Here is a 20,481-nt window from a genome sequence, read left to right as displayed (position 1 = left end):
GGGTAGGGGGGGGGGGATAAGTAGCTGCCCCCCCACCCTCCGACCTCATGGATAAATATAAACGTTCCCTTCAGGAACGTTAACCAAGTTTATCACCTCCCCCCCCCCACAATTAACAAATTCCTGGATATGCCCCTGTACGGAATATATAACAGATGAAACAAAATTGATTATCCAGTACAAAAAATTATAATGTAAAGATAGTTATTTCAGAGGCGTACGCATTTTTTGTACTGCAGTGAACTGTCTCTGGGCGGTAAAGTAAACACAAGACGGATTTCACTGCCTGACATGGCATCCATTTTCACATAAAATATCAATGAAACATTCTGTTAATAGGAATCTACATTTGAAGAATTTAAAAAAATCTGCGAATAAATTCAGAAATTAGAAAATTAGAAATTCAATACAATAATGAAAACAAAATAACCAATTTTAGCATTGATTTATTGACAAATTTCTTTTGAGAAATATGTTCCTAACCATTTAATTAGATTACTGTATAATTTTTACTTTATTTTTCGTTGTCGTTATTTAATAATTTAAAAAAAAACTAATTTTAAAAACGATTCACCCCAAAGTAGAAGTTTTGAACGTCGAATTTGCGCTCAAACTCAGGATTTACAGATCTTTAAAAAGTTTTATATGTCTCAAATGAATCCGAAAGAAGTTTCCCACAACACTGCATACTCAGTTCAACTACCTTACATAGCCGGTCACTCCCTTTAAAGCAAATCTCATTTGATTGGAAGTCTAAGGTTGCAAAGAAAAATGTCAATTTCACTTTTCAAAATTCTAAATTCATGAATTTTGAAGGGGGTGGGGTCTGTTTTGAGACGTTTAACCTCGACGCGTATAGTTTAGTAGATTTTAATATATTTATCAAAAATATATCATGTTACACGCATTGTTTGGAATTGATTTTGCAAACGATATTTGCAAAAAAGAAATCTTAACATTTAATTTTAAAACACTCAAAATAAACTTAGAAAAAAATAAATTTTTAAAGTATAGATACACAAATTTTTAATGTAATGTAATGATAATGTAAATTAATGCTTTATGAAAAAATAATTTTTTCCAACACATTCTAAATTATGAGTCTGAAAATTCGATTTATTCTAGGAAAGTTAGTTTCTGCTTGGCGCGTGAAGTCGTGACAATATATTTTTATCGATTATATTATCACTATAGCGGACTGATAGTTAAAATGGGGACATGGGCATGAATCCAATATCCCCTCTCCCTTACCCATCTTCCATCCCCCCCCTCCCCTTACATCCCATCATTTCCCTCCCATCCCTTCCCATCCTTTTTCTATCTCCCTGCAATCTTAACACATTAAACAAAACCACCTCTTTACCACTAATAATTTCCCATTTACTCCCCCCCAGATAAACAGAGTAAACTTGTCCGTCTTTACTGTTCATCTTAATGGTTAATAATGATAAACACACGTGTATATATATATATATATATTATCTTATTTCATTTCAGAACCATGCTCCCGGTATCATATTAAATTTTGATAGGTAAATATCTTTCTATTATTATCTCTGTTTAATATCAAATTGTATTGTCCTAATTATTATTATTGTTGTTGTTATTATTTTCTAATTAAATAGTACATTAACATTTTTTAGTTCATGATTATTCCACTTTTTATACTTCGTTAGAAATGTACTTTTAATAAGTGTTGGATGAAAAAAACCAAAAAATTTCATGATTACAAATCTAAATAAATGATGAACCTAGAAAACACCCAATTTTTACAGGGGTGTTTTTCATCGATCATAATAATTAACAATCAATTATTGAGCACAAATTTGATGATTATATAACTGATATTGGAGAAAAAAAATGCATTTTGTATTTTTTATTTTTTTTTATATTGTTTTTAAATTTCGGGCAGTAAATTGTGGGATGCGGTGGGGTAAAGATCAAATATTTTTCTCACAAGGATCAAAAACATAAAAAAAAATATCAAAAATTCAAGAAAAAATTCAAAACATTAAAACTGCAAATGTTAAATTATGAAAAAATTGAAATTTTTTTCAAATATTTCCTTATTTAACACAATGTTCTGTATATTTTGTTGTTGTCCTATAAAACTTTAAATAATTAAAAAACTTATAGTATAAAAAAGTCAATTAAACATAAAAAACTGAAGCAAAGTTGAAATCTAATAAAAATATGACCAACAAAACATTTAACTCCATCAAATGTAAAATGATTTAAACATAAAAGCATTCTAGCAGAAAAAAGTTTTTAAAATATTTGAAAAAAAAACATTTATATTTTAAAACTATCAAAAAACCAGTAAAAAACAAAAGAGCAATAAAACATGAAAAAACAATACAAATAATTAAATATCAAAACATAAGAACCATATAATTTGCTATTACCATGTATTAAACATTTCTGTTCATTATTTCAGAAGCACATGATATCCCTCACGTTCTGTTCATTATTTCATAAGCACGTGATATCCCTCACGTTCTGTTCCTTATTTAATAAGCACGTGATATCCCTCACGTTCTGTTCATTATTTAAATCTAAATGTTAGCAATTCCTATAGCTTTAGTTTTAATTCTAAATTATGAACAAAGTGATTGGAATATAAACCAGGATTATAATTATGTTTTAAAAAAGACAAAGTGATGTATTTGAGAATAGAACAAGGATTAGGTCCCCCTCGGTATATTCCTCTCTCGGGGGCCCTAGCCCCAGCCAACCTACTCTATGGTACAGGCACTATCATTTATGTAAGAATTTTCAAATATTTAACAACGTTTTTTAAAAGGTCATCCCTAGCAAACAATCAGAATTAGCTTGGAACACGAAGACTTAATTAGGAAAAGTTAAATTGAATATATTTCTAGATTTAATTTTAATATATTTTTTGGTTTTAAGAACTTTAAAGCAATGAAAAGCTAGGGATCCTATAAATAGGGACCACTACATCAAATTTGAATATGTATAGGGACCCCTAGATCAAATTAAGATATTTCAAGGGACCCCTAGACCAAATTTTAATATCATTACGGACCTCTAGATCAAAATTGAATATGTTTAAGGACCCCTGATCAAGATTGAATATGTTTAAGGACCCCTGGATTAAGATTAAATATGTTTAGGGACCCATGGATCAAATTAAAATATGTTTAGGGACCCCTGGATCAAGATTGAATATGTTTAAGGACCCCTGGATCAAATTAAAATATGTTTAGGGATTCCTAGATCAAAATTAAATGTTTAGGGACCACTAGATAAGATTTGAAAATGCTTAGGAACCCCTGGATAAATTTGAATATGGTTAGAGACCCTTCTAGATCAAATTAAAATATGTTTAGGGACCCACAGAGAAATCCATGATGGCTGGGAAAGGATTATCTGACGACGAGAAAATAGAATTGAAGGAACAATTTCTGCAGATAGACAAGGACGAGTCAGGGTAGGATACGGGGGGAACCAGAAAATAATGGATAATTTTTTTTTTTTTTTTTTTTAATTTGTTACTGATTTATAACACATAAAACGGCCAGAGCTGAAAACTTTAGAATTGTGGATATCGAGATTAATGCTTGATCCCCTCTTTTTCATATTATCGAGACTAACTTAATCTTGTATATGAAGCTGATAAATTAAAAATTTTGCGCCCCATTTAAGATTATATACAGAAACGGGAGGGAATCTCTAATTTTAAAAAAACAGTTTCTGATTTTTTCTCTACCATATCCAAGAAACAACGGTTTAAGAAGAAAATAGATATTCAGATTAAGTAATCAAGATTATGGATATCTCATTCTAAAGTTTTCAGCTCTGAACATTTAAAAACATTAATATCAACTTAGCGACCAAAAACAAAATACAAAAATATCCCGGCCAAAAGTTTTCAGCTCAGTACGCTTCAAATTATTTTTAAAATCTATCTTAAATTTAGAAATTTTTTTTCTTTATTTTGTTAGAAAAAGAAACATGATGAAAATCGTAAATTTACTTGATTTTAGCATTATATACATTTTTTTAATTTTTAGGTTTATTGACTTTAATGAATTAAAAGAAGCACTTGACTTAGCTGGATTTAAGGTATTTTAGAAGTAAATCTATTTTTATATCGAAAAGTAATTGAGTTTTGCCACAAACTTAAATTGTCTAATCCCTTTAACTTTGCAACCTTAGATCTTAGATATTTTAAAGTAAGTCTGTAAACTGATCTAACAGAATTTATAATTAAAATTTTAAAGGTTTACGACGTCGGATTGCAAAGATGTAGGGATTAGAAAATCAGAGTGTGTAGCAAGAATTTTTTTTTCTTTTAAATACTTTTATCTTATCGATTTTATTGACTTGCGATACATACTTATAGACAAATCATAAAAATCCTTTATTACGGTCTGGCGATGACAGTTGTTTAGGTTTGGGTTCAAAAATTAAAAATCTCAGTCATGAAACTAATCATAAATATCTAAAAACTCTTGAAGTAAGACCAACCAGTCGTCGTCGTATATCAATGCAATGAAGACGACAATTGATTTCATTTTTTTTCTACGAGGTTTTTAAACAGAATGGAAACACAAAAACATGGAAACAGCAGCTGTCCAAACTTCTCTTTTTTTGCTTGAAAACTTAGAAATCAAGATTTATATAGAAAAGTTGTATTTATTGTAATAATTTAAACGCCGATCTAGGAAATTTTAAAACATACATGATCTTTTAAATAATGTTTGTCCAGGTTCCTGGCTGGAGAGTGAGAGATCTCATAGACAAGGTAAAAATCGGAAATCAATCTATTATTATCAAATGACTGTTTGAGTAACAATGATGAAGATTTCTTCGTTTTTCTTTCTTAAAACTTGTTGAATTCTGTAAATTCATTTCATTTCATTCATTGTCTTCCCACTCCCAATTACCTTTAGATAGAAAGTGCAGTGATTAATTTTCAGTTAAAAAAATATGAATACATCATTCATCCTTCATCAGACAACTTTTCTTTTTACAACCCTAATATGATATTTAATGATATATTAAAATAATTTAGCTTTTCTAGGTTTAAAAGTAAGTAATTCTAATAATTACTTTATGTATTCCAGTCGTATAGAAATGCAAAGAAACCACAATTGAAAATAGTCAGTTTTTAAATGTATAAGCACTGTCATCTAATTCATGCAAAGCTTTTTCGGGCTTTGTCTTTTTTTGCATATGGAGGGTCTTTTTGTAATTACAGGATTCTTTTCCGTGAAATATTTAATGAATTAATGAATTAGTTTGGACGAGAGAAAGAAGTAGATCATGTTGCAGCACAGAGAAAACTATCTTATCATGAGTTCGAACATGTAAGTAGACCAACTAGTTGATCAATTAGTTAATCAATTAGTTGATCAATTAGTGAGTAGATCAAGTAGTGAGTAGATTAATTAGTAGATCAATTAGTAGATCAATTAGTAGATCAATTAGTGAGTAAATCAATTAGTGAGTAGATTAATTAGTAGGTCAATTAGAAGATCAATTAGTTTATCAATTAGTGAGTAGATCAATTAGTGATTTGGTTAATTAGTAGATCAATTAGTAGATCAATTAATAAATCAATTAGTATATCAATTAGTGAGTAGATCAATTTGTGAGTAGATTAATTAGTAAATCAATTAGTAGATTAATTAGTGAGTAGATCAATTAATTGACCATTTAGTATATCTTCAACTATTCCTTTTCTGCTTAGAATAAAAACTTTCTGGGACTTAATTTGAAAATATATATTTGGATATATTTTATATCTAAATATATATAAGGGCCGGGTCGATTTTGTAACCAAGCTTAGGGACATAGTGATATACCTGCACCTAACTATTCTAAGAACTTCGTTCAGAAACAACCGTATTATTTAATAATAGAATAGTATAATTTTATATCCAGAAACAACCTTATTATTTAACAATCGAATAGTATAATTTGATGAACTAAATGAATGAATAAAATAACTAAATGAAAAACTTTGTAAACCCTATCCCTGCTGGGAAACTTGAAAACTGTGGGGGGGGGGGTCAATTTTACTCTATGTTGAAAAGATACAGGGGCGCCAGCAGCTCGCTAAAATCTTGATTTAGCAGCGTAGCATGCTGAAAAATCCTATTTTAAGAGTTGTCAAGAAAAAAGCTGGGTTTCGGTCGAAATTCTTAACTAAAACAAACAACTTAAAACTTATCTAAGAAAAAAAATCTTAAGCGGCCAGTGTATCAGGGATACATGTTAGAGATTACAGAGAGTTGTATCAGGTATACATGTTAAAGATTACAGAGAAGTGTATCAGGGATACATGTTAAAAATTACAGATAATTGTATCAGGGATACATGTCAAGGATTACAGAAAGTTGATACAGACTGAGTATTATTGATCGGACTGGTAAGTTCGAGAGCGAGTTGTACGATACATATTGAGTTTATAGAATGTTATACCTGTATTGGTACAGACTTAGGAGAACTTATTGGAGTAAGGCATTTTTTACATAAATATCTGTTTAGCTTTGCTGTGAGCTGAAATCCAAGGATGTGTCCCAGACCTTTAAACAGAAAATATCAAGGAAAGAAAATATTCACACCCATGGAGGGATATCAGATGCTAGTGCAGAAGGTTTGTAATAATGATAATTGCAATAATAATTATAATAATAATAATCATAAAAATAGTAATAATAATAAAAATAATAATAATGTTATTAGGTACAACCCACTCTGTACGGTTTGAAGAGCAGCTAGCCTTCTCTGACTGGGTCAACACAAACCTGGGTCATGATCCTGATCTTAGGTATGACAATAAGTCATGGAGATCTCATTTCCTGGATCTTCAAGATCTTTTTCTTCGTGATCTTCTTGATCTTCTTGAAGTTCTTGATCTTCTTGATCTTTTTGATCTTTTTGATCTTTTTGATCTTCTTGATCTTTTTGATCTTATTGATCTTTTTGATCTTCTTGATCTTTTTGATTTTCATGATCTTCTTGATCTTCTTGATCTTCTTGATCTTCTTGATCTTCTTGATCTTCATGATCTTCTTTATTTTCTTTATCTTCTTGATCTTCTTGATCTTCTTGATTTTCATGATCTTCTTGATCTTCTTGATCTTCTTAATCTTCTTGATCTCTAAGATAACCTCTTTAATATTTAGGCATATACTCCCCCTAGATGGGGAGGGATTGAACCTCTACGAGGCTGTGAAGGACGGAATACTGCTTTGCAAGGTAAAGAGAATCTAAATTTTTGCCACTAATAATATACCTAAATTTTTACCAAAAATAATTAATCTAAAATTGTACCACAAATAACATACCTGAAGTTTTGCCACAAATAGCATATCCAAATTTTTGCCGAAAATAATATAACTAACTTTTTTGCCACGAAAAACATACCTAAATTTTTTCCCCTAATAATATATCTAGATTTTTTCCCCAAAAATATATCTGATTTTTTGGCCACAAATAATATATCTGAATTGTTGGTACAAATAATGTATCGGCCTAGGCTAGAACCAAAATGGAGTCAGTTATGACCAACGGTCGGAAGACGGAAGATCAACTCGTCGTACGAGAGAGCTCCGGCTTTCCTTGATTCATTAGTATCATTTATTTGTTCATTTTTTTAGATTTTCTTTATTTCATACCACTTCTAAATGGTAACAGATAGATTGAAAAATAAGATATTTAAGTTTTTGCCACACATAATACAGCTATATATTTGCCACAAATGATAAACTAATTGCCATGAATAATGCAGCTAATGATGCATCTAAATTTAGGCCAGCAATCATACATCTGAATATTTTCCACAAATAATATATCTAAAATTTAACACAAATGGTACATCTAAATCTTTGCCACAGATGATACATGTAAATCTTTGCCACAAATGATGCGTGTAAATTTTTGCCACAAATAAATCTATCTATCTATCTATGGCTTTAGATTATAAACCACAGCTGTCCTGACACCGTTGATGAGCGAACTATTGATATGAAACCAAACAGTGTTTATAAAAGGTAAAAAAAAATTAATTTATTGAGAGTTAATGATTGTTTGAGCAATAAATTAATATATTGAGTGATAAATTATAGATTCATATATTGTATGCTTATGATCATTTTAACAATTATTAAGGGTTAATAATTGTTTGATCTATCTTCAATTCATTTATTGAGTGTTAATGATTGTATAATCAATAATCGATTAGACTATTTATAGAGTTATGTTAAAGTGATTAAAAAGGATTCTTTGTTAAGGATTGATTGATCATTTTATGATCAAATAACGGATAAGTTGATAATCTATTGATTTATTAAGCAATGGAAAAATTAATTGTTCAAAGAATTATTTTCATTTGATTATATTTAGTTATTTATTCAATAATTTATTCATTTATTAACTGATTGAATGATTAATTGATTAATTGTTTGATTTATTAACTGATTGAATGATTAATTGATTGATTTATTGATTTATTGATTTCTTACCTGATTGAATAATTGATTCTAGGCATGAGAATCTAACCCTGGCTCTATCTTCTGCTCAGAGTATAGGAGTAAATCTTGTAAACATTGATGCTAATGATCTGATTAAGGGAACACAACATCTTGTATTAGGTATTCATTCATTCATTCATTCATTCATCCTTATTCATCCATCATTCTACCAATTCATTCATCCTTTTGTCCATCTATTTGATCATTGATTTATCTATCTATTAAGGATTACTCTGGCAGATTATAAGAATTGGATTATTTAATCAGATTTCTCTCGAACAATGCCCAGGCCTAGCAAATCTTCTTCAGGTTAATAAGCTGATAATAATCAGAAAAATAATAATATTAATAATAATAGTAATAATGTAATAATGATAATAATAATAATTATGATAATAACGTTAGTAATTATAATATATTCAAGGGTGGTGAACAACTTGATCAGTTGATGAAAATGTCCCCTGAAGCCATTCTTCTCAGGTTAAACTTCAAAACTAATTTTATCATCAAACAAATTGTATTATCAATCAAAACTAATTTTATGATCAAACAAATTTTAGAATCAACTGATTTTATTTTTAAATTTGAAAACAAACAAAATATCGTTAAGATAAGATAAGTTAATATCTCATAAAAATTTTATTTAAATTAAGGACTAAATCTTAGAGGAAAAATTTTAATTTGGAATTCAAATTAACCGAAAACATTTTCCTTAAAGTGGAATTTCGAGAAATCCCCAGAACAAATCTGGTGTAAATAATCGAAAAGTGCCATTTTAAAAGATTTACTTAAATATGAATTCTTTTTTATCATCAATACATGATGAACAAAGTTATTACTCTTCTCATACTTTTGTCAATAATCATTATATATTTGTAACCTAATAAGCCAAGATAAAAAAGTTAGGAAGAAATATTAACGGTTTGGATACACCATGCGTAAGGTAGGAAACTAGAGTTTGGAAAGAGTAATTACTTCCTATATTGTATGAGTCATAAAAGAAATCTTTTTTTATGTTTTTCATTTCGTTTAGTACGTTAAAGCTATTCAAGCACACTAAAGAAAGTTTTCCATTTCTTTGGAACGTTAAACATGTGTTTTATTTTTATAATTGATTTTCTTATCATTTAGATATTTAAAAAGATTTAAATTTAAGAACTGATCAAAACTTTAAAAATTCAATGAATTGTTTTTATCTATGAATCAAATATTTTAGATGGGTAAACCACCAGCTGGAGAGGGCTGGCGTGCAGACAAGGAAAACCGGTTTTCTAAAATATTTTCAGCTGACGTTCTCGACGCCATTTTTATATTTCCAGCATTATTTTGATTCAAATTTTTGTCCATATATTTCATTATTTAATTATAATTTTTACTTCATATTCTATAGTATTAGTGACAAGACAGGATTCAGATCCGCTGTTTTGTCGCAACGCTTTGATCTTTGATTTAACCTCTCAAAGTGGCCCTAGACATTTTAGAACCATAAAGGATTTACTTTTAGCTTTAGTGTTTAATAAGAAATTGACAAAATTCTCATTTGGCAATAGGATCAAATCTGTGGACCACTGCACTGGATCACCGTAAGATCTGAATCCGAAAATAAAAGTTAGATTCCAAGATGGACTAGGATGAGAATCAACATGGATTCGTCATTGACAAGTAAACAAATTTTAAAACTGTTCAATGGTTTGACGAAAACTGTTGTTTTCTCAGAATCAACAATTTCTCCGCAGACATTAAGAATTCTGAAGCCTATACCCATCTTCTTCATCAGATAGCTGCCCCTGATTCAGGGGTTAATAAGGAGGCTCTTATGGAGGTATCTATCTATCTATCTATCTATTTATCTATCTATTTATCTATCTATCTATCTATCTATCTATCTATCTATCTATATACCTATCTATCTATCTATCTTTCTACCTATCTATTTATCTATCTATGTATCTATCTATATATCTATATATCCTTCTATCTATCTATCTATCTATCTATCTAGTAAGTAAGTCAGTAATTATCTATTTATGAAATATTACAAAAACAAACAAAGTTTAGTGTTTCAGGAGAAAATATTTTAAAACTTCAAAAATAGAGGTTGTGGGAATATTTACATTATATTTGAAATTAATTGGTGGTGGATTGTTAGTATTTTTCGACGATGAATTAACAACTTTTAGAAATAAAAATAAAAGCTTTATTTGTTATGGTTAAAAAAATTAAATAGACTTTCTATCTATCTATCTCTTTATCTCTTTAGGATGACCTGCAAGCTAGAGCAGAGCGGATGCTTGAGCAAGCGGATAAGCTCGGCTGCCGGGCGTTTATATCTCCACAGGTGAATGTCGTCTTTGTAAATTCCCTAAACCTATGCACAAACAGAAAAACGCGCTGTGCAACATTTGAAAGTGATTTTTCATGAATAAAAGGAATTAAATGGAATTCTATACATTCAAGGTAATTAATAATAATTCAAATCTCTGGGTTTATGGATACATTTAAGGTGAATACAAAAAGTTTAATAATAATGATAATAATTTAATCCACTCCTCCCTTCTCCTTCCTCCCCACTCCCTTCTCCTCATTAAAAAATTTGGAAGTTTTAAGGTTCAACTACAGTGTGAACCAGAAACCTGGAATAGAAAGACGACTTTCATACTCAATTAAATTATGTTTAAAATAGTCCAATGAACATGAGGTACAGCAATTGGGCAGTGTGAACAGACCCATTTCACTGAGTAAGTGATTTATTAAGTTTCTAGAATATAAAACTGTTTTCTGGGGGCAATACTATATTTGGAATTACTACAGGTTTAAGGGGGAACAGAGCCTTCAATAGACTTTAAATCAAATACCATAAACTGGTTTTTCACCCTTCTCAAAATGGAAACTGGATTACTCATGGCAGACCTCTGACAATGATAGGCAAAAGACACACTCCCCGTGTTTTAAAGCGATGGAACAGCATGCTTAGCGGGTTATTTTTTCTTTAAAAAATCTGTCCACGTGGGAATACACGTTAAAAGTGAGGACTATGGTATTTCTCATACCTGTTACCCTTACACACCCATCCTCATCCGCCTACCTCCTAAATTCCAACCTTATCCTACTTCACAAGCAGATATAGTGAAACACAGAAACTGCTTTGCTGTGGAATCTTAATCAAAACTTTCTGAGAGAGATCATCATTGGTATCATGGGTGTTCCTTTCCTAGGGGGTACATCTAAATCACCTTGAACCTAGCCGAATGCAGTTAAGGCTAGGAGGTCTTTAAATATCTTTCTAAATTACTGCAGACACCGATACAAGTAATGCAGCTGATAAGAGAAGTTCTCATCATACAACAATGTCAGCAATAAACCTGCATAGATGGCCGATATCAAAAACAACTGGAATAAATATAGAAACTCAAGAGCTGATATTGAAATACTACGAATTGCCTGATCAGCTCTCGAAACTGCATATTAACCCTCCTGGGGGGGCGGGGGTATGAATATGAATATGAATGAGCAAAACAGGATAGCCAGGAAACAAGAAGATTGGAGAAATGAGTATCTGCATTCTGCATTAAATACATGTATCAAATAATTTGTTTCATAAAAAAAATTATAAATAAATAGATTGATAAAGTTAAAAAATATTTGGAATTACACAAAATAGCAACTCCCGTATAATTTACTTTCATATACTCAGTAAAAGCTCTATTTTTAAATGCGATTCAATAACATGAAATGACATGACCCTGTATTTAGCATACAGGAACTGGATGAACTCCCTGGGAGTGTCCCCCTACGTGAACTGGTTATATTCAGATCTAGCAGATGGTCTCGTCATATTCCAGGTATATTTTTTCTCTACAAAATATCGTCTTCGTTCTTGTTTTACTTTAAATAATGTTGTGTTTCCACAAAGGATTAGACTTCAGAGACAAATGTACGGAATTTGTTTAGTCCGTTCTTTGTAGGGTAAAGCTGGTATATTTCTGTGCTTAACCTATTTATAAACCATCAAAAACAAAAATGTTGCCTCCACATTTTTAGACCAATCGGCTAAAAAACATTCATCAATTTATTTGCATTTGAACCGACGTCATCGTAGATATCAATACAATGAAGACGACTTTCTATTTTAATTTTGATGGCATTCCATTTTGAAAAATTGGTCAATTAACAGCTTTCTTTGATTATTTGTATATTTTAAAATTGGTTGTTGTGATCAAAGCATTATTGATAAAAAGTCGTCTTCATTGTATCGATAAAATCACCGACCATTGGAACATATATTTTTGTTTCAGCTTTATGATATAATACAACCTGGTGCTGTTACTTGGAATAAAGTTCATAAAACTTTTAACAGGCAGATAAATAAATAAATAAATATAGAAATAAATAAATAAATAAATTAGTGAAAAAGATTAAAAATCAATGATTAAGTAAATGAATGAATGAAAAACAGATTAATAAATAAATAAATAGACAAATGGATAATTAAATAAGTAAAAAAAGAAGAATTAAATGAAAAAAAAATAAATTCATAAAGGAATAGATAAGTAAATTTAAATAATGAATGAACAGCAGATTGATTATCATGAGGATGAATAAATAAATAAATGAATAAATTCATAAATTCATAAATAAATGAATAAATTAATGAATACATTAATGAATAAATAAATCAATATATCAATAAATTAATAAATAAATGGATAAATAAATGAATTTATGATAATCTGAAGAATGAGAAAGTTTATGGAGAAACTAGAAAACTGTAATTATGTTGTGGACTTGGGCAGAAAACAAAAATATTCCCTAGTTGGGATAGCAGGTTAGATATCTATCTATCTATCTATCTATCTATCTATCTATCTATCTCTATCTATATATCTATCTATCTATCTCTATCTATCTATCTATCTATCTATATATCTATCTATCTATATATATTTATATATTTACCTATCTATCTATTTATCTTTTATAATGTTATCTAAGATAAGATAAGATATAATTTATTGCTAAAAAAAAACAAGTTATAAATAAAAAAAAATGTTTTTTTTTCTGACTCGAAAAGTGTCAAACTCTAACAATTCATTGTTTCTGAAGCAGAAATGCGCAAGTAGCTTTGAAAAAAATATGAAAATAATCCATTTTCACAAAGAAATTTATGAATATCTTCTGTGCTCTTGATCAAACTAAGCTTAAATTTGTAACTCTGCTGCAGATTGTAAATCTGAAATTCATGAACTCTTGAAATGAATTTATGCCTGTAGTCACTTTAAGCTTTTACATTCTTATAACTCTTACTTTATATACCCTTTTTTGGTTTAGTAAATAGTCATGTGCATTGTACAGTAAGATGGATCATTTTTGAGGGGGTTTGGACAAAAATCTGAGGTGTTAAACAAGACTCAAAATTGTTTATTATTTAAATCGTACACCAAAAGTACACTGTAAAATTGTACACCAAAAATACACGGTAAAATTGTACACCAAAAATTCACGGTAAAATTGTACACCAATAATACATGGTAAATTTGTACACCAAAAATGCACGGTAAAATTGTACACCAATAATACACGGTAAAATTGTACACCAATAATACACGGTAAAATTGTACACCAAAAATGCACGGTAAAATTGTACACCAAAAATGCACGGTAAAATTGTACACCAATAATACACGGTAAAATTGTACACCAAAAATTCACGGTAAAATTGTACACCAATAATACATGGTAAAATTGTACACCAACAATACACGGTAAAATTGTACACCAACAATACATGGTAAAATTGTACACCAATAATACACGGTAAAATTGTACACCAACAATACATGGTAAAATTGTACACCAACAATACACGGTAAAATTGTACACCAACAATACATGGTAAAATTGTACACCAATAATACACGGTAAAATTGTACACCAACAATACATGGTAAAATTGTACACCAATAATACACGGTAAAATTGTACACCAACGGTCCAACGAACCAAAAACGAAAGTGTTTAAACAATGTGATTCACCAATTTTTTACCGAAAAATTCTGATAATTTTGAAAGAAAAGTACTATATATATGTCCACCAAATTATATTTAGTTGTGACGATTTTTTTTTATTATTATATGTCCAGGGGTTCCTGAGTTATGATCAGACAAACAGAGATTCAAACTTATAAATATAGATTATTATTTCTAGGTCAGGATATCTGTGATGGAAACGCTACCCTGACACTGGCCTTGGTTTGGCAGTTAATGAGATCATATACCCTCAATGTCCTAGCCAACCTAGGGGAGGGGAAACATATCGAAGGAGATATAATAAAGGTTAGAAATATGGTAGTTAATAAGATCATATACTCTTAAAGGGACTGTAAGCGTAATTTTAATTTGCTCTCCGTGCAAAAATGACAAAGCCCGATTGACAACGGTACCCTTAAAAGTTGATTCTCTCATACGTAAAATCAAGGGAACCTACAAGGCCACAGCTCGTGCCAGTAAAGTGGCTTGAATTTGTCCTCCTCCTTCTGTCTATAGGTTGCAATGACGAGACATAATAATAAATAATGTTTTTAATATCTTCTTTATTAGAAAAATTGCGCATTTAGTTTCTTTATTGATTTTAATTAAGTTTATCAAAAAATTGGAATCCTCTCAAAAAATAAACTAATGAAACATTTGTTAGGCTTTTTTTATTTCCAAAATTTTTATCGTTATAAAAAGTATTTTTAAAGATAATTTGACATTTGAAAAATTTATCTTCAATTGGAAATATGAAATGATTATTTTATTGTTCTGTGTGAATATTATTATTCATGAATTTGAACAATTTAGGTCGCCCATCCTAAATTAACATGCAACGATCTGCAATTCAATACAACATGTTGTGAGAAATTAGTAAAAACCAACATTCTACGTAAAATTTAGTTTATTGGTTTTTTTCTAAATATTAACAACTTTTTAATTAAAAAACTTAAAAACAATGAAACTTATAAAGTTTTTTTTTATTTTTAACTATTTCTTATTACTGTTCATTATATAATATATATTATTCTGTGATATCCTGTCTTATTCTAACAATTGTTTTTGGTAGCTTTTATAGTAATATTCTAACCTTTCTACAGGAATTTTGTAGCCGACATTGAACCCTAATAAACTAATATTTTCACGGATTTTTTTTAATTAGTGGATTTTCTAAATTTGTGGATGTCAAAGAAAATGTCAGACAAAGTTTTCCCATTTCGACCAGCTACAAACCTTTCCTTTGTGGGAGTTTTCCCATTTCGACCAGCTACAAACCTTTCCTTTGTGGGAGTTTTCCCATTTCGACCAGCTACAAACCTTTCCTTTGTGGGAGTTTTCACACAAAAAATTGGGCCCAAATAGATTATCAAGTACAATAGGTGGCAAGAGAGAAATAAACCTGACGTCATAAGTGTCAAATATTTAATCTTAAAACATGTGTTTTAAGATTAAATAAAAAAGTGTAAAAACAGAAAATAAAGAATACATTTAATTGCACTTATGTTACTGTAAGATAAGCACTTTATTAATAAACCTATCACTATTGTTAAACATTTGGTCGGACACAAAAACTGAATTGACACTTGTGACGTCAGACTACAGCTATACTGAGTGTAAAAATTCTACGTTGCCATCTATTGTACTAGAATCTATTTGATTGGGTCCGATCAGTTCTTTTCAGCCATTTTGCCTCACCAACAAACAGTAAATTTATATATGTAGATTTGATATCATATTAATTTCTATTCTATTCTAGTGGGTCAATGACAAACTGCAGACAGCAGGAAAATCTTCAAAAATTTCCAGCTTCCAGGTATATTCTAATGCTATATCAGGAATATATTAATGGGATCTACCATAACATAAAATGTACTGCAATTTATGGGAGAAATGTAAACACGCGGATAAACAGTACACATTATTATATGAAGGTTCCATTTATATTTGTTAACTCTAGCAACAATATTTTTATAAATGGTCTTGTCCCATTTCTAAGCATGAGAATTAAGAGGAATACAGACAACAAGTTTTCAGTCATATTTGTATTTCAAGTGATCCTTCATTTATATTATGAAATTTTTGATTCACAATGGTAAACTTTTCTCCTTGGTTTAATTAAACATGAATGAGATTTCATTCTTTATCTCGCTGAAAATTGATTAGTTTAGATTTGTATTTCTCGTTGAAAGTGCATATATATGCTCAGAGACAACGAAGGGAATTGTCGGAAATAAACATATTTTCAGAAAACTACAAAATCTCAGTTAGAGAGTACCATAGTGAATTGGACGACGGGCATACCTTGCTGCTTTTAACATGGAGTTTTACTTTGATAAATGTTAACTGCAGTCCCTTTCATGCTCACTCCTGAATAAAAAACCACGTCTAATTTCAGGATGGGAGTATATCTACAGGATTGCCCCTGATAGATTTGATAGATTCTATCAAACCTGGCTGTATTAACTACGATCTTGTCTTAGATCCAGACACAGAGGAGGTAGTCATCTTGTTTATCTATCTAACATTTGTCGCCATCTTGTTTATCTATCTCTACATTGGTCGCCATCTTGCTTATCTATCTTTACATTGGTCGCCATCTTGCTTATCTAACTATCAATGTTGCCATCTTGTTTATCTATTCATCAATGGTAGCCATCTTGTTCCATTTCATTGGTATTCATCTTGATAATATATCTATCTATTATCAGCGTGTTTTTCTTACTATCTATCCATCCATCTGTCTAAGTAAGTGTGTAATGTTTTATTTATGAAATATAACAAAAACATACAAAATTAAGGGGTTCAAGAAAAAATATTTAAAAGCCTCCAAAAATAGAGGTTGTGTGAATATTTCCCCCCAATTCTAAAAAAGAAAACAAAAGCTACATATTTATTTTTATTGTTTACAGGATAAGATAGCGAATGCTAAGTATGGAATATCTATGGCTCGAAGACTGGGTGCACGTGTCTATGCTCTACCGGAGGATATTGTAGAGGTAGGATTCAAGATAGTCTTTTCATATATACAGTAAGAACCAGATAACTCTTGAATATAAAGACGATATTAAAGCTATACTTAAACGTATTTGACTTTATAACAAAGCAAATAGTTTTATTTATTCACTTATTATGTGAAATTGGTCTGTTAGCACTGCACAGTTGATGTGTCTCATGTTCATTTGACTATTTAACTTGAGTCTATCACTAGTTTTCTATTCCAGAGTTTTGTGGGTATCACTGTACTTTAAAGGATTGTTTTTATTTCCTCTCCGTAAGAAGTCCCATTAATTAATCACATCAGTTACATTTTCACCGCTATAAAGGAGCAGGATGGAGATGTCCTTCTTTTGTACATTAAAAATTGATTGTTGTCGCAGCCTTTCTGCAAATTATGCATGAACTAAACGCTAACTTTAAAATTCTTCGCTTAACTTTAAAATTGTTTGATTGTTCTAGGTTTGACAAAAATATTGCAATCAATTATGAAAAGTGAAAATACTCCCATAAAGGTTTAAATGCTCCAAAATACAAAGAAATTAAATTTTAGATAAATTAGATAACCAAAATGTAATTTCTGTTTAGATCAAACCCAAGATGGTGATGACGGTGTTTGCTGTTCTAATGTCACGTGACTATGTCCCAAATATGGATTCTAAACAGTGAATTCTACGCGGCAGAATCAGAAAAATTGCGCGTCACGACAAATTCGAGAATTTACATGTTTATATTTTGAATTTTAATATTTTTTCTCGGTGTAATTTGCCATGACAGTATGCCAATGTGTCACATTTTTAGACTAACCCTACAACAAATCGTAATGTAATGTAATTTTGTCACTTAATATTTTTTTTTGTTATTTTGTTGCCAAATAATAGTTCTGAAGTCGCAATAAAGATAGTTAATAACGTGCCTAAACCCATAAATTTTGATGTGCCTAACTTAAGTAACCGTGCCTAATTTTTGTAAAATAAAGACTACCATGGCTCTTTAGGTTATATTTTATATTTAAATTTTGAAGTAAAAAAACTGTTATTTATTGAGAAGTACTTAAGCTACCTTAGAACTATACAAGGTTATAATACAACGAAAGTTATTTCAGAGGTGTACGCATCTTTTGTACTGCAGTGTACTGTCTCTGGGCGGTAATGTAAACACAAGACGGATGTCACAGCCTGACATGGGATCCATCTTTCACATAAAAAATCAATGAAATATTCTGGTCATAGGAAACTATTATGTGGGAATTATCAAAATTTTTCAAAATTCAATGCTTTTATCCTCCTCGGATACTAAACTAACAATGATGCATCTATTCTTGTTTACAAATTCCGCCCAGAGAGAACTGGTTTCAATATGTACGCAGAGTATACACAACTGCAATTAACTTTCCTTGCATTATAACCTTGAAACTATAAATTCCCAGGAATTCTACAATATTTTGTCTTTTACATGATGTTAAAATTATCTAATGACCACAATCATTTTTATAATTCTGTGGAATTATATTTCTGTAGGATTAACTGGTCCTTTATTTTATCTATTTCTATCAGTTTATTTTATCTATTTCTATCAGTTTGATCAATTATTTAAACAGTATATTATGGTAAGATATAAATAACATAATATTTTTTCTGTGTATAATTTTTGGAAATTAAATAACAAAAATTTATTAAAATTTCAGTCATAATTTTTCAAAAAATAACCTTTTTATGAGCCAAGTGTGCAGTTGTTTACTAACAATGTGATAATAATCCATAACATATATTATCATCTAATATAGTTTTTTTTATTTAGAAAATCAAATAAATATTTGAAACACCAATTTTTGTTTCCGTTGGACCACCAACATCTATACTGTTTACAACAAACAGGATGGATTGTTTAAGTTTACATAAATCAAGACTGCTATGAAAAGTTGAAGTGTCGCAACGTTCATTTTACAACTTGAAAACACTTGTTTTTAGCTTTATTTCTAAAGTATTTGGCAACGTTCTTAGAGATTTTGCAATCTCCGAATTCTTTCAGTTTTTCATCAAAGATTTTAAGAAGTGCTGTTAAAAATATTGCATTTAAAAATTATTCCAGTCATAAACAGTAGGAGAAGGTTTAAGGTATGCAACATTGCTGCTATGCCTCTGTGACCTGGTAGTTCTACTGGTTATATTCCAGTCATAAACAGTAGGAGAAGGTTTTATGTATGCAACATTGCTGCTATGCCTTTGTGACCTGGTAGTTCTGCTGGTTATATTCCAGTCATAAACAGTAGGAGAAGGTTTAAGGTATGCAACATTGCTGTTATGCCTCTGTGACCTGGTAGTTCTACTGGTTATATTTTTAACCACAAGTATGAGAAAAGAAGATTATCCGGGTTCAGATTAAAAATTCAAAAGATTTTCGTTCTCGTCAATAGCTTTCATCATAAAATGTTTTTCTTCGAGTTTAATGTCTTACTAAGTTACTTTATTGCCTTGAGGCTTCAAATGTATTCTAACTTATTTTTTTAGACAAGTACATGAAGTACATGAAGTACATGAAGAATCATTTTTAAAGAGAAACTATACAATTGAAATTAATCCGATAGAAACGTAACACGACTTGAAAATCCTTTTAAATTAATAGTAATTTTTAGAGAATAATCTCTCACATTTTAACCTTATCTCTGCTGGGGTACTTGAAAACCAGGATATGCTGGGGGGGGGTCAATTTGACCCCCCCCCCTCTGAATCCCATGTTTGATGTCCAAATATGACAAATGATACATCATTGGAAAGCTCTTGTGCTCTACTTTTAGAATCTGCAAAAAAAATTTGAAAATTTGCAAAAATTGAATTTTTTATCGCAAAATCCAGTTATAAAGTAAAAATGTTTGCAAAAAAAAATTTGTCCAAAAAATGAAAAATTATACATTTTTGAAAAGCCCTTGACCATGCCATTTCAAATATGC

General features: G+C 30.0%; 1 protein-coding gene across 1 annotated transcript; it reads left to right on the top strand.

Annotated features, from left to right (window-relative positions):
- The first annotated feature begins 1,932 nt into the window (after positions 1-1,932).
- On the top strand, positions 1,933-18,621 carry LOC111714067 (plastin-3). The gene is made up of 24 exons (XM_023489085.1): positions 1,933-1,960; positions 2,653-2,765; positions 3,354-3,454; positions 4,038-4,089; positions 4,736-4,771; positions 5,268-5,336; positions 6,520-6,628; positions 6,718-6,802; positions 7,161-7,233; positions 7,954-8,027; positions 8,521-8,627; positions 8,734-8,816; positions 8,932-8,987; positions 9,724-9,765; positions 10,224-10,329; positions 10,768-10,915; positions 12,261-12,349; positions 12,803-12,864; positions 13,244-13,332; positions 14,713-14,840; positions 16,294-16,350; positions 16,933-17,034; positions 17,447-17,533; positions 18,120-18,621. Exons 2-24 carry the CDS (start codon positions 2,661-2,663, stop codon positions 18,198-18,200), a joined length of 1,941 nt encoding a protein of 646 aa, XP_023344853.1. The 5' UTR covers positions 1,933-1,960; positions 2,653-2,660; the 3' UTR covers positions 18,201-18,621.
- The last annotated feature ends 1,860 nt before the right edge of the window (positions 18,622-20,481 follow it).

Source organism: Eurytemora carolleeae, unplaced genomic scaffold (genome assembly GCF_000591075.1).
Source record: "Eurytemora carolleeae unplaced genomic scaffold, Eaff_2.0 scaffold881, whole genome shotgun sequence".
NCBI lineage: Eukaryota > Metazoa > Arthropoda > Copepoda > Calanoida > Temoridae > Eurytemora > Eurytemora carolleeae.
This window is presented reverse-complemented; position numbering and strand designations above follow the sequence as displayed.